The following is a 14893-nucleotide window of genomic DNA, read 5'->3' on the forward strand; positions in this document are numbered from 1 at the left end:
GAGCTAACTCAGATTTTAACCACTCAAATCGTCTGAGTGACTGAATTGAGACAAAACTCAAAGTTGAATGATTTTATTGAAACAAAATTGAAATTGAGTGACCGTTTTAAAACAACCATTTAAGTTAGTGACCAACAGTGCATTTAACCCTATAACCAAGAATTTTTAAACTTAAATTAAATGCCTTGCGAGGTCTGTGGTAGAGGAGAAGTTAGACACTTTTTCTAAGTCTATGGTATCTGAGACACCGAAAAATTATGTAAAAATCTACTACTTGTAGAATGTCAATGGATTAGTAGTTAATGTAATTATGTAGGTGTTAGTTGAAAATGGATTAATTTGAATGTTATTTGATTGTCATTGTGCATCCCGAACCTCAATTGTATATCTAAAATATTTACTTTGTCATTAACACAATTACAAATAACCAACCAAGATACGAATAACTAAGTCTACCACGTATAAGTTAATACTAACAGAAACTAAATCGTCTAAAATGTTTACTATGTTATCAACACAATTATACATAATCTATCAAAATGCATAAATTGTTTCAATTTATTGATAAACTTGTTTGGATGATCTAGTAATGATCAAACCGGCTATTCAGATAAGTAGAGATAAAATTAATCTTGCTTGGAATCATTAAAAATAAATTTTTACAGTAAATCTACGTTTCTACAAAAACAACAAGGGGAAATTTGTAATTTATCCTTAGAACAAACCCTACTATGATTACCTTAGACTTCACAAATTCATTTTCTCCTAAACCAAACACTTTTCTTGCTTAGTGTAGAGCTAAAACAAAAATCAAGATGAGACAGAAAATGCAAAAACTCAGGACATTAGGGAAATATAAAAAAAATCAAGAAGAATGACACATTTGATATGGCTGTAAGCGCTCATCAGCGGCTCGACGACCGTGTTTAGCTTGATTTATAAGTGAGCTGAACTTGAACACGATTTTGATGTTCGATTTGTAAACGAACCGAGTTTGAGCACTACGAAACTCGACTCGAGAGCTCGAGCAAGCTCAGTTATAGGTTCACAAGTTTACGAACAAGCTCATGAACAAGTTCAATTGTAATATTCATGAGCAGACTCGTAAACAAACTCGATAGTTTTATTTTATTTTTTAATAATAATATTTCCTCTTTTATAGAAATATTTTTTAATAATAATATTTCTATAAAAGAGGAAATGTAAAAGACGCGTCTTTATGTGAAATTTTTGTAAGATTCAAAACTACACAGTTTTATGATAAAGAAATTTAAAATGAGATCGAAACCCTATTTTCGATTTCAATTTTTCATTTTAAACAGAATTAATGAGTTGTTCACAAACATTGATTATGAACATAATTAATGAGCCATTCATAAATTTTGAGGAAAATTAACAAGTTGCTCGTGAGCAAATAAATGAGATGCTCGCAAACAGCTCACAATCACATAATTTTCTTAATGAATCAAGCTCAAACAGAATGTTGAGTTCGAACTCGCCCATTTTCTATCGAGGCAAGCATGAATATGCCAAAGCTCGGCAAGATAACAACCCCACGTATTCAAAGAAACAACACTCAAATAGATATATGTAAATGTTATTATTAGGTTCTTCAAATCACAAAAAAACCAACCTCAATAATATACACCACACTTGACGAGAAATATAAACACCATAAGTTTATGACTCTACCTTAGCCCTCAAAAACATAAGCTAATAATTATCTAGTAATTCTGATTTCTTAAAAACAAACACACTCTAATTTACAAATACTTATTTGAAGTACATAATAGTATTTACTGAAGCTAAAAGCAAAACTTTATATCACCAAATATCTGGGCAAGGGTATCTTAATTATTAACTCACATTAAATTCTCCGCTTGCTTGTGCCTCCTTAACTCTCTTTTCGTATTCATCTTCCTCTTCTTCCTCGGCTTCAGTCTCTGCCTCTGCCTCCGCCTCTGCCTCAGCTTCTGCATCATCTTCCTTTCCATCGCCATCCTCTTCTACTCCCCAGCCAAAGCCTCCAATGGATCGAGAAACAGGAGGAGACTTTTTGGCCTCTTCCACGATCTTCATGATCTCTTCAGCAGTTTGCAAGGAAAAAGTAGGATTCTCTTTCCTGTAGTACATTGCTTGAGCTGCTTCTGTTAGTTCCCTTGGCAAGTTCTTCAAAAACCATGGATGGCTCTTGATTTCTTTAATGGTAATCCTCTGTAAAACCACACACAGCTATGCTTACGACTCTAACTATCTCACTAAGAAGTGCATGAAAATGAAAAAGATACAAAAAAAAATGAGTAAAAGTAATAATAGATAATCAGATGGTGCAAGACAAATCACATGAAGACATCTTCAGAGAAACCACTATTGACACAGACACCTCGCGTCCTTGAACATCTGCAGGACCTATATACTATAACTAAAGTTCCACCAACAGGATGAATTGTCATATCCTATCAGTATTTAGGTGTAGTGATACATCATCGTATAAGTTTAACAGCTATCGACCAGCTACACCACCCTCTGTAGTAACTCAAGATCCAGAATGCAGGCATCTAAAACATATTGCAAAATGCACATGCACACAAATGAGACAGTTCGATGCCGAGCCTATAACAACTTAGAATTTCAATTTTCATGATAGGGCGGCCCGGTGCACTACGCTTCCCCGCTGAGCGAGGGTCCGGGAGGGGTCCCACCACAAGGGTGTACTGGGGGCAAGCCTTCCCCTGCCAATTTATTTGGCAAGAGGCCGCTCCTAAGACTCGAACCCGTGACCTCTTGGCCACACGACAACAACTTTTACCGTTGCGCCAAGGCTCGCCCTCTTTCAATTTTCATGATACCACAAGAAAATTCATTTACAAAAAAATATGTGAATAGAGAAAAAAGCCAATGGGAATTTTAACTACGCTCAGAATAACTAGCAAACCTCATATAACAAATTGTAAGTTACCTTGTTACTCTCTTTCAGATGATTCACAATTCCATTCAAATATCAAACTATGCAAGGAAGGGCAAGCTTGGTTTACTACAACCTATCTAGTGACAATATTTGGTCGAATGCTACTAAATTTATGAAAGCTCGCTATTTGATCAGATAAACAAATAGAGGTGAAACGAGTTAAAGAGGTTTTGGTCTGGCTTAGTCGTGAAACAGTTTGGTCTTAAAAAATAAATAAATAAATACGGAAACTCTCTTTCGGGTTCCATTTTGGTCAACAAGAATCATTAGACCAACCGGTTGTCGCATGCATCAGGTGTGTCAAAATCAATACCATCAATACCACCACAGATAGATCGAACATATTGAGTGTAAGATTGTAGAAATAGAACCTTATTTTTTGCCCAAGATTTTTTGTTATGCTTTTTACTTTCACTATGTATAATGGCCATCGATGAGGGATCAATAGTTTCAAGATAATGGAATATATGGTTAAAATGTCTCTTCCAACTTGTCTTTTCTGAGGTATAGTAAGTGTTGTTGCATTTCATGTAAAATTACTTTACACTTGAACCCTAGAGATACATTGATTTTGCAAAATTGAGTAATTTGGTTGTCGATTGTTGGTTGTGAATCCATGTTTTGCTGAAATTATTTGGACATTAAAAGCTTTAGTAGTAAGATATAGTGATCACTTAAGTCTTTCTTAGCTTAAAAGACGGAGAATATACAGCTCAGGAATTTGAAAGACCCAACAAAAAGATTGTCAAGACAAAAGGGAGCAGGTAAATTTGTTTCCTTTTTTCTTCGGATAAGAACAAACTGGTGAAACTTCAATAGAAAAATGTTATAACCCAAAAATGCTGTAAGCAAGCCAGATACAGAAAGAAAAGCTACCATCCACGAAAGAAAATTGTTCTACAAATAATTAACAAGATTCATGAAAGGAACTCCCTATCTAAGTTGCCAGCTTATACCAATAACTTAACAAACATGATTTAGAACAAGAAACAGCGAAGAGAATCAAAATAAGCTAGAGAAGAAGTGCAAAAAAGAATTTTTCTACATGGATATACACACAAACAAACAGACAAAGACCACGGATAGTCTACTCTTCCTCAATTGTTAGTCTTCGGAAATAATTTATTCATTTGCTGTGATGCAACAAGCAACACGCAATACAGCAACTGCATGTCTGTGAACATGGCCTATATTTCTTTCTAAGACTTCTCTGAATGTTTGTTTCAATTATAAAATTAGAATATAAAAATGAGTACATAAATGTTGAAATGGATACATGAAAAGCTTACACGACAAGCTGCATAACCAAATATTTTCATCATTGATCGACCAAGCACATGCATTACAAACATCAAAAGGAACAAGACAGGCAAATTTTCCAATGTGTTAGACTCATAGGCTAATTACCCTTTTGGCAGAACAGCAATTAGGGAAACAGATATGCAAAAGAGCATCTTTGAAAATAAACTGATACAATGCATAATTAAACGACAACTACGTAAGCAGAACACTATGATGCTATTTTCATATTATAAACTGATATATGCTTGGGAAAGTCAGTGACACATACCCTGGATGGGTTTGCAACAAATATGCGAGACAGAAGATGTCTGCAATCTTGAGATATGTGGACATAGTCAGGAATCTTATACTGGACAGCCATTATTTTCTGCAGGATAATTAGAAAATTATGGAAGTGAAACAGAAAATTTTCTCCAAACATGTGAGAGATAAAAGAGATTGCAATACGTTGATAGTTTTCCTGAAATTCTTTGGGTCCTCTTGGTCTTCAAATGGGTATGCTCCAACCAGCATAACATACAAAGTCACCCCACAGGACCATACATCTGCCATCTGAACAATCATAACAACTGTTTTCTTTTCAGAAAATAGAATAACTTGAAAAATCATAAATTGTTCAAAGACTTAGTTATTTCAAGGATAAAAAGAACACGCTTCTTCTGGTAAGTGTTTTGCATATACGAAGGTATTATGGTGATTTAAGACATCACAGTCAAACAGGCCACACCATAATTTCTACAACAATGACTTGCTGACATACAAGGATATTAAGTTCTAAGAAGCTAATTTCATTGACCAGAGATGTCATATAAAACGCTTTTCTATACAAAAACGAAGGAATGGCCATCCATTGTGAAAGCCCCTCTAAAAGGGCGGCCCGGTCGCATTACGCGTCCCCGCTGAGCGAGGGTCCGGGGAGGGGTCCCACCACAAGGGTGTATTGGGGGCAAGCCTTCCCTTGCCAATTTAATTGGCAAGAGGCCGCTCCTAAGACTCGAACCCGTGACCTCTACCTGAATAAAATATTGATGAGCATGCAACTTAATCTTCTGATACATATAAAGAAAATAACATAATCCAACAAAAGGAATGCAAATTCACATGATCTCGAGCCTTGCAACCTGCAACATGTCATGAAGAGACATAAGTCCTAGTTATTCATGGACAAAGCTGGTGTTGTACCTCATTATTAGGAACTGCCTTCACCTAATTAACTGTTGAGAACTATTGATAGAAACACTTCAATCTTCCAGTTCCGGGGTATTATTACCTCAATTTTCTATTCTCTTGTTTCTATTTTAGGCATCGATTCATCTACAATTATGTGAAACCCCAAAAGTTCAAATTTTAAACATCGGCGTTCATGAACAAAATAAACAATCTTGCAAGAAGTAGGCATTTTGCAGCTAATGATGTTAAAAGTCACCAAGAATAGGAATAATTTTGCAAACCCACAATGGATGTGATTAATTGGTAAACAATTTCCATCAACCAAATAGTTGAAAGTTATCTAATAGGTGCATCTTCACCAATGTAACTCATGGAAGCTACCTTGCCATCATATTCTCTCCGGGAAAGCACCTCCGGGGCAATATATGCCGGAGTGCCAACTGTAGATTTAGGTCTTGAATGCAGCAACGATGACTGCAAAGACAAAAGAACAAAAGGGAATCAAGAATCCATACATAAGTCATGCAAGATCACAAGTAATTTAAATTATTCAATAAAACCTTGGAGTATCCAAAATCACAAATTTTCAGACGTGGTGCTGGGCTTCCATCCAACAAGGTATTTTCCAACTTCAAGTCTCTATGACAAATTTGCTGCATATGATTAAAAGTTAAAACAGACCATTCAAATAAAATCACAACCAATTTAACAAGCAGTCAGAAAATGGGGCAATATCAATATAACGCTAATTTGATTTTACCAGGGAATGACAGTAGCTGACACCAGAAATCAGCTGTTGGAAGAAGTATCTAGCCTGAAAATGCACCAAAAAAAAGGCTTAGGCAAGTTTAACTGACACGGGAAAACTCAAATTTGAGCTGTTTTTACTATCTTCTTTTTTCTTTTGATTGACTAAAAAACCTACTATAACCCGAACTTTGAAATTGAAGCTATAGAGAAAAACAAAACCTCGTCTTCACTGAATCTTCCAGCATTGCAGATACGCTCAAAGAGCTCTCCTCCTGCAGCATACTCCATAACAATGGCCAGATGGGTTGGTGTCAAAACCACCTGAAAAATACAGGGAAAACACCTCTCCCACATTAAGAGAAAAAAAACATAAATCCATAGTTGAGCTCTTTTGCATTTTCTGGAAAAAATAAAGAAATACACTAACCTCCTTGAAGCGAATTATGTTTGGGTGACGAAGTGATCTGTGATTTATGATCTCCCTTGCCACATTCTCATCAATCTAAAGCCAAATTAAAAAGTAAGTTAATTTGTACAAAAACAAATTCTCTAGCAGAAAAATAAACTAAAAAACAAGAATTCCAAAGTTAATTCTAAACTAAACTTGGGCCACTAGTAATTCTCTATCCGCAAAATCCCTTTTCTTTTATTTTTTAAGTAACAGTTGAAAAAACAGAGTCATTTTCTTCTGCTTGCAGCAGAATTCTAGTATCGTGGAGTCAAAATATATTATAAAATAAAGGAACCTTATGGCCGCGTTCGATGTACTTCATGGCGACGAGCTCCTTGGTGTCCTTGTTCCTCATAAGCCTGGCCACACCGAAATTTCCGGCTCCTATATCTTTCACCAACTCGTACTTGTCCATTTTCTCCTCTTCTTACTTTATCAAATTGAATAAAGTTAAAGGATAAATAAATAAATAAACTAAAAAATCAGCTCTTACTAAGGTTGTTCACAAATCCGAATTGAGCAGAAATCCGTAAGTCCAAGTTGAAGCAGCGAACATTAAGGCGATTTGAAAGAGAAAGGGAATTGAGAAAGAGAAGGGTGGGAATCTGAGGTAATTTAGAGAGATTGAATTTAAGAAGGAAAGACAGTGATGGGTTTGGGGAGATTTTAAGGAAAGCAAAGAATCAGTGAGATTTTGAAGAAGGAGAAAAGAAGAAAAAGGAAGGAAGTAGAGAATAAATAATTGTGGTGATTTCTATATTGTAGCTTTTGAATGCTATGAGAGAGAATGAAGAGAGACAAAGGAATGTCCTTTTCTGTGTAGAGAGAGAGAGAGAGAGAGAGTGAGGAATGTGGGGTATATTTGTGCGAGTTAAAAAACGAAAAATTGTCAATCAATTCGTGGAGAAAGTATAAAAGTTAACTCCCTCATCTGATCAAATTCGTAAAAATTAGTCTATTGATTTCAAAGTTTGCAAAACCAAAATTTGTAGTGTTTATAAAGTGAATTACTATATCTAGCCACAAATTCCCACCTCTAGCTTCGAGAATTGATCGAACTATCTTTTACATAAAAATTGAAAAAAGCTAAAACCTTTTAAAAACTCTATACAATCTTTTATCAAATCCGGACTAATTTTTGAACCAAATCATGGATTGTGACAAAAGCCGTAAAGAGAAAGCGAAAATGGTAAGATTTACGGTTTTATTTCGTTGATTTACGTTTATATATGAGATCTGTGGGTAGTTTTTAAAAATCGTCGGAATCGCAGTCGGGCGTATGAACATCACGCCCGACCTGTGGTTCCGGCGTAAGAACATCACGCCCGACCTGTGGTTCCGGCGTAAGAACATCACGCCCGACCAGTGGTACGGGCGTGATAGCCACATACCCGCACCACTGGTCGGGCGTGATGTTCAAACGCCCGCACCATAGGTTGGACGTGATGTTCATACGTCCGACCAGTGGTGCGGGCGTGATGTTCATACGTCCAAGGGTGTTTTTTTTTAAATTTATATTTACATTATTTATATTTAAATTAATTTAGTGTAATTTATAATTTATATGTTACAATTTTAGATTAACTTAGTGTAATTTTTTGTAGACGGAGCGGCCTACTAGGGGTGGGAAATCCATCCCGTCGTCTGCTCGTCGTCTAGATATGGACGACGAAGATGATACACCACGGCATACGAGATTGCGTGGTATTGATATATCTACTCGTAGGCGGAGAGGGGCTGCGACGGAGCAGGTGAGGAGGGGGCCGATTGTGGATCAGCCCGATATTCATGGATCGGAGGGGGCGACAGATTTTGGTGACAGAGAGCCTGATAGCGATTATGTGGAACTTCATACATTTTAACACTTTTGATATTATATGTACTCTTTTATGTTTATTAATTTTTATTTTAATGTTTATGTTGTTAAATTTTATTTGTTAAAGGGTAATCCGAGTTAAAATGCCGTAATTTTTATTTCTAAACGGATAATTCGAGTTAACCACAATCATCAACAAATTTTTTTGTGATTTATTCATGCGGGCGTGATTACCTCACGCCCGCGTGCCGGGAGAGGTTTTTTCCCCCATTTCCCACCTCAAAGCCTCAAATAGTACTTTCATCCTTTCACGGGGCTAGAGGTGGGAAATTGGGACTGGATTTAACAACACCCGAATAACTTAATCATTCTGTCAAAAAATATTAAACGAGTGATAAAATGATTGATTTTGTATATTATTCAAAATATAAAATTTATTTTGTAAATTAACTAAACCGTACGTTAAAAATTGGATTTTTATATCCTTTAAGCGCAAGTTTCATAAAACACAAAACCCTTATTTGTAAACTTGTAAACCACGTAAATCATTTTTACAAATCAACCCAACCATAAATTTTATTTTTTATACTTTTTCTTATATTTTATTTTATTTCATTAAAATTTTGAAATTTTAATTTTAATTTAATAAATTCATTTCAACTCATTCAAATAGAAATGTAAAATAGTGACATGACAATCACGTTTAAAAGGATTCTGTTACATATAACATGATAGTCACGTTACAACTACATATATGTCATGTGATCACTAAAAAAATAATTAAAAAATATATATTTTTTTTCACTTATGACATTTTTAAGTTGAATTAAGTAAATAATAAATAATATTTTTTTTATTTTTTTATTGTTTCTAATTGGCTGGCATGTTATACATAAGGGGCATTTGTTGTAGAGGTTTCGTTTGGTAAGAGAAAAATGAGGTTTTATTCCATTTGAAAGTTTTGTTTTATTAATTCAATCATTCATTTTACTCTCTTTTGGTTTTGAGTTTACTTCTAATTCTTCTAATCTCAATCCTCAACTCTTTATAAGGTTTTTCATTCTCTTTCCCTTGCTAATTTAAACATTCACACTCTTTACAAAATTCTACTTTATTCTCTATTTTGTTTTTAATTTTTATTTTAATCCATATATTTATTTGTTTTTGCCTTTTTAATCCTTTCATTTATTTCACTTTTGATCCGGATACTTATATATTTTTTATTTTTTTCCTCAAAAAATATTTTTGACTAAATTTTAAATTTTACTTTTTGTTTTGATCCTTATATTTTTTTTATCCCTATACCAATTTCACTTTTGATCACTGTATTCATTTATTTTTACTTTTTTATCCTGAAAAATATTTTACTTTTATCATATTATTCAGTTTTAGTATTTATTTTTAATTATTTTAAAATGATTATTTTCTTTTTAAAATAGAATTTTTATGCATTTTTTTGATTTATTTTATTTCAGTTTCTTATGTTTCATCGTCATTTGATTTTAATGGTTGAAATAATTGATTTTCATTCTTATATTTTCATTGATTAATTTATTAATACAGACACATGTATGTATAGAAATTATTGTTAAAAACACAACTCTGGGTTATTACCTCGTTTGAACCAAACGGTCACAAAGAGAATCAGGGGTATATCGTTCCTTTTGTGGAACTGAAACAAACAGACAAGAGAATTCAGGGTCATTCTATTCATTTCTCATTGTTTTCCTTTCTTGATTATATTCTGTTACCCCTACGCGAACCAAACGCCCCCTAAAAGTTAATCAATTTCAGTGTAACTATCATGTACTCCTTCCATTTCATTATAATTGTCGTTTTGATGGAAAATTTATATTTCAAATTATTTGACGTTTTAATTCCTCAATGAGCATTAAATGCGTTTTTTCCATCTTTGTCTTTAGCATTATTTGGAAAATAGCTGTTAGCTGATAGCTGATTACCTTTTTTATTAGCTGATTTGACTAGCCGATTGTATAAACTTGTTTGGTAAAACTTAGTTGATCGCGAAATAGTTGTTTCTATAAAAATGACATATAAGAACATCGCAAACTCTTAATTTGGAATTAAAGGGTAGTAATTAGGGATAAAAATGTCTCTCAAAAGAAATGGAGCAATAAGCTAATTGAAACCTCCCTGACGAACGCATCCAACGAACTGCACCAGCTGCAAGGGTGCACCGATTGCCGCTGATAAATCGTCGACATATCCGATGGACAAAACCTGCACCTAGAAAATTAAAATGTAACACGGATGCCTCACTGTTTGTCGATGATAATATGTTGGTGCAGGTGCGGTTCTGCGGGACAACAATGGAGATTTTATTAAGGGGCTTAGCACACACTCACATGGGTTTCTCACACCTAAATTGGCAGAAGTTCTGGCCCTAAGGGATGGTATGGAGTGGTTACAGGCTATGGGACATCAGAACGTAATCTTTGAAACAGATTCGAAGACTGTGATCGACAACATATCATCAAACAAGCGAGACCTCACTGAATTTGGTAGTGTTATAGACGATATTAGGTTTCGTATTAGTAACAACTTGAGTTTCTCGGTAGTTTTTGTTTCAAGGTTAGCGAACGAGACGGCCCACATTTTGACACGCAATGCTCGTTCCTTTGCTAATTCTTTCATTCATTGAAGTAGGCATGCATTCTTGTTAAGCAACGTAACCCATGACGCTTCTATTCTTTAAATAATAAGTCTTTTACTAAAAAAAATGAGATTTTTCAAAATTAACTTTTTGGACCCAATAAGCTCTTTCAAACTTCTATTCACCACAATTAAAGGTTTGACTAGTTAAAACTTTTAAAGTGGCTCAAATCTCTAATTTTACCTGAAAAGGCTCTTTACCAAACAATACCTTTGTATGATAAAAGGAAAGATATTTATAAAGAAATTTAAGTGTTAACCGCAGGAAGAAAATAGGGTAATTTTGAACTACTTTTTAGACTAATTAATAAATTTTTTTAATATTATTGTAGGAATCTTGAACCGCAATTAAAATGAAACAAATGATGTAATTAGGAAGGTGAATTTTTCAGAATGAATTTATAGAAATAAAAAATAAATTTCAATAATATTGAAACAAAATAAAATTTAATTAACTTTTTAAACTAATTCTAAATTTCATTAAACATCGGTGGAATATCTCACTCTTTTCTTATTGAGGAGGTTTTCTCTAGTGTGAAAGTGCCATTTTATCCTTTTATCCATAAACTGCTTTTTTTTTTCTTAAGTTGTTTTATTTTATTGTGGTAAAAAAATCAATTGAAAATAATATAAAAAGGCTTAATACATAATTATATAATTTATTCTTTGTAACCTTTTACTATTTGACATCATATAGTAATTTGAACTTATTATTAATTTGGACATATTCCATGTGAACTTATCCTTGGGCTCTTAACATTTTCTTTTTCAAACGGAAAATATATTAAACAAAACTCAATAATATTCTTGTAAAGAAAAGAAATTAAAAACTCAAATGAGAATGACTGACATAATATGAACCATCTCATTCGTTAATCGTGAAACAAACGTTATAGAACAATCTGGATATGATTGAAACCCGGTGAGTATATTCTCCATAACACATACCTAAACTTCGTCAAATCTCTACGCTTGGAGTGAAACACATCAACAACCAACTGAGGATCACATTCAAAGTTAATATTGGCATATAGGAGTGAGAAAGCCTAATTCATACTATCCTGTAATGCTAAAGACTTCGCAAGTTTTGTCGAAATGACTCCGCTTGAAAACCGAACTAAATCCTGCTACGAATTCGCACGCCTGCCCACATACAACAACTTCGACTCCGAACTGCTTTGCTGCAAAAATAACATCAGCATCGATGTTGCATTTCACCGATCTTGCGACCGGTTTGACCCATCGGTTAACAGTTCATCGTGTTTCAGCAGCCCATGTTCCGCCATTTGTGGCTTCCACAACTCTTTCCAATCTGTTAGGAAATGAAACGCAACAGAGACTGCCTCCGTTGGACCCCGACACGTCCCGATCCACACCATCTAATTTCTCTATTGCCAAATTACCCATATGGCGATCGTCGCTCGGCTTGTTGCCTCTTTTCTTTCCCGACCGCACCATAACTTCAAGCAACCAATCTTCAATCCATTCCCACTCAGCTCATGGTTTCAATAAATTAGTCGGTCCCCAACAGGTGATGCATACTGGCAACCTGCAAATAAGTGCCATCTGTGTTTGACATCCCCATCACACAATATGCAATTGATCGGAACATTAATATACCGGGAAGCCAAACGAGTCCGCAATGGTAGAATTTTTGAAGCCATTTTTCACAAAAGACCTTTACCTTTGGTGGAACATCGAGATTTCACATCTACTGACATCCCTCCATGCGCAACCCCTCATTCTCTGCATCCTCAAGCACCCGATACTCGGAATTTTTCGTATACAAGCTATCTCGTGTAACATGAGAAACCACCAAATCCTCCCGATCCATCATTGGCACCACCATATCCACAATCTGATCCACCTCCTCATGTGAAAACCATGCCATTAACTTTCCTCGATCCCAAATCCTAGTCCCCGAGACAAATAGGTCAATGAATTTAGCACTGGCATTAGCACTCGTACTTAGTGAATTAATGAAAAATTGAGAACCACAACAGATCCATGGGTCCTTCGAGACTGATGTTGAATCACCTCGATCAATGTGCCACCTCAGTCCTCTACCAATTAATCCAATGGAACTCTACACACTCCTCCAAACAAAATTGAGATTAGTGCCCAATTTAGAAGAAAGAAAAGAACTATTAGCAAAATATTTAGCATTGAACAATCCACTAACCAATGTGTGAGGATTTTTCAAGAAGTTCCATCCCTGCTTGCCCAATAATGCCAGGTTAAAATTATGCAGGTCACGAAAGAGCTAACCCACCCTTCTTTTACCTTTTGCATAAATTATGCCAACTACTCCAATGAATATTAGTTTTTCCATTATCCTTCGTACCCCACCAAAAGAAATTTATCATCTTTTTTAAGTCATCATCACAAAGGGATTTAGGTAGCAAAAACGTACTCATACAGAATGTGGCTAATGCATGAGCTACAACTTTCAACAACGCCTCTTTACCTGCAGCTGATAGGAACCTGAAAGTCCAATTACTGAGCCTCCTAGCCAACCTCTCCTTCAGAAACCCAAATATCGACCTTTTGGACCTTTCAATCAGAGATGACAATCCCAAATATCGACCAATGTCAATCAACGCCTGGACTCCAAGCACTGCTCGAATCGCATTCCCTTCCTCACCCTTCATGTTCGAACTGAAATTGATCCCAGATTTTTCCAGGTTCACTACTTGACCACAAGCAATTCATAAGTGCATATCACTTTTACCACCTTTCTACTTTGCTTAATTGTAGCCCTAAAAAACAAAAAGTTATCATTAGTGAAATACAAATGGGCAACTCTGGGTGCCCCCGAACATACACGATAGCTTGTAATGAGCCATTGTCTCCCATCATGAGATATCAACTGCGATAGGACCTCCACATATAATATGAACAAATATGGTGATAACGGGTCTCCATGTCTTAAACCCCGCCCGAGTGATCTAAGGCTCATAATTTCAGAGTACACTATAACTGAATATGAGACAGTACTAATACACAACATAATCAAATTGATCCATTAAGTGCAAAAGTCTGTTCTAGTCATAACTGTTTTCAGGTATACCCAATCCACCCTATCATAGACCTTGCTTATGTCAATTTTTAGTGCAACCTCACCCAATACTCCTTTCTGCTTCCTTTTCATGTAGTGTAAAGATTCAAATGCTACCTGCACATAATCAATTAATAATCTACCAGGGAAAAAAGTAGATTGGCTCTCTGAAACCATAAACGGAAGGATAACCTTTAACCTATTTGCCAAAACCTTTGCTATAATCTTGTATAACACATTACACAAGGATATTGGTCTCAAATCCGTCATCTAGGCAAGGTTATTGCATTTAGGAATTAACATAATAATAGTATCATTCAAATTTGCTGGGAATTTCTTTCTCTCAAGCCACCCACACAAGACATAAAAATCTCCTAGATAATCTGGGTCCAATAATACTGATAAAATGGGTTAAGACCATTAGGCCCTGGAGATTTGTCAAGATGCATTTGGAATATAGTAGTCTTAAATTCATCAACAGTGAAAGGAGTTGTAAGAGTGTTATAAAAATCATGTGTCACAGTGCAACATACAACGTCAATAACCTCATAATCGGGTACGAGTCCAGCAGATAATAAGGTATTAAAATAAATTTGAGCAATATTACACATACCATAGTTGTCCGAGTGCTCGATACCTGACTCATCAACCAACACATCAATACGATTGACCACCCTTTGAGCTTTGACACTCCCATGAAAAAAC

At 35.1% G+C, this 14893-nt stretch overlaps 1 protein-coding gene across 1 annotated transcript; it reads right to left on the reverse strand.

The window, feature by feature from the left end:
* Positions 1-1560: 1560 nt before the first annotated feature.
* On the reverse strand, positions 1561-7445 carry LOC136226010 (serine/threonine-protein kinase SRK2A). The gene is made up of 9 exons (XM_066014270.1): positions 6937-7445; positions 6618-6692; positions 6410-6511; positions 6201-6254; positions 6001-6093; positions 5822-5914; positions 4718-4822; positions 4539-4637; positions 1561-2214 (listed from the first exon to the last, which is right to left on the reverse strand). Exons 1-9 carry the CDS (start codon positions 7054-7056, stop codon positions 1858-1860), a joined length of 1098 nt encoding a protein of 365 aa, XP_065870342.1. The 5' UTR covers positions 7057-7445; the 3' UTR covers positions 1561-1857.
* Positions 7446-14893: the final 7448 nt, after the last annotated feature.

The sequence above is a fragment of the Euphorbia lathyris genome, chromosome 4 (assembly GCF_963576675.1).
Source record: "Euphorbia lathyris chromosome 4, ddEupLath1.1, whole genome shotgun sequence".
NCBI lineage: Eukaryota > Viridiplantae > Streptophyta > Magnoliopsida > Malpighiales > Euphorbiaceae > Euphorbia > Euphorbia lathyris.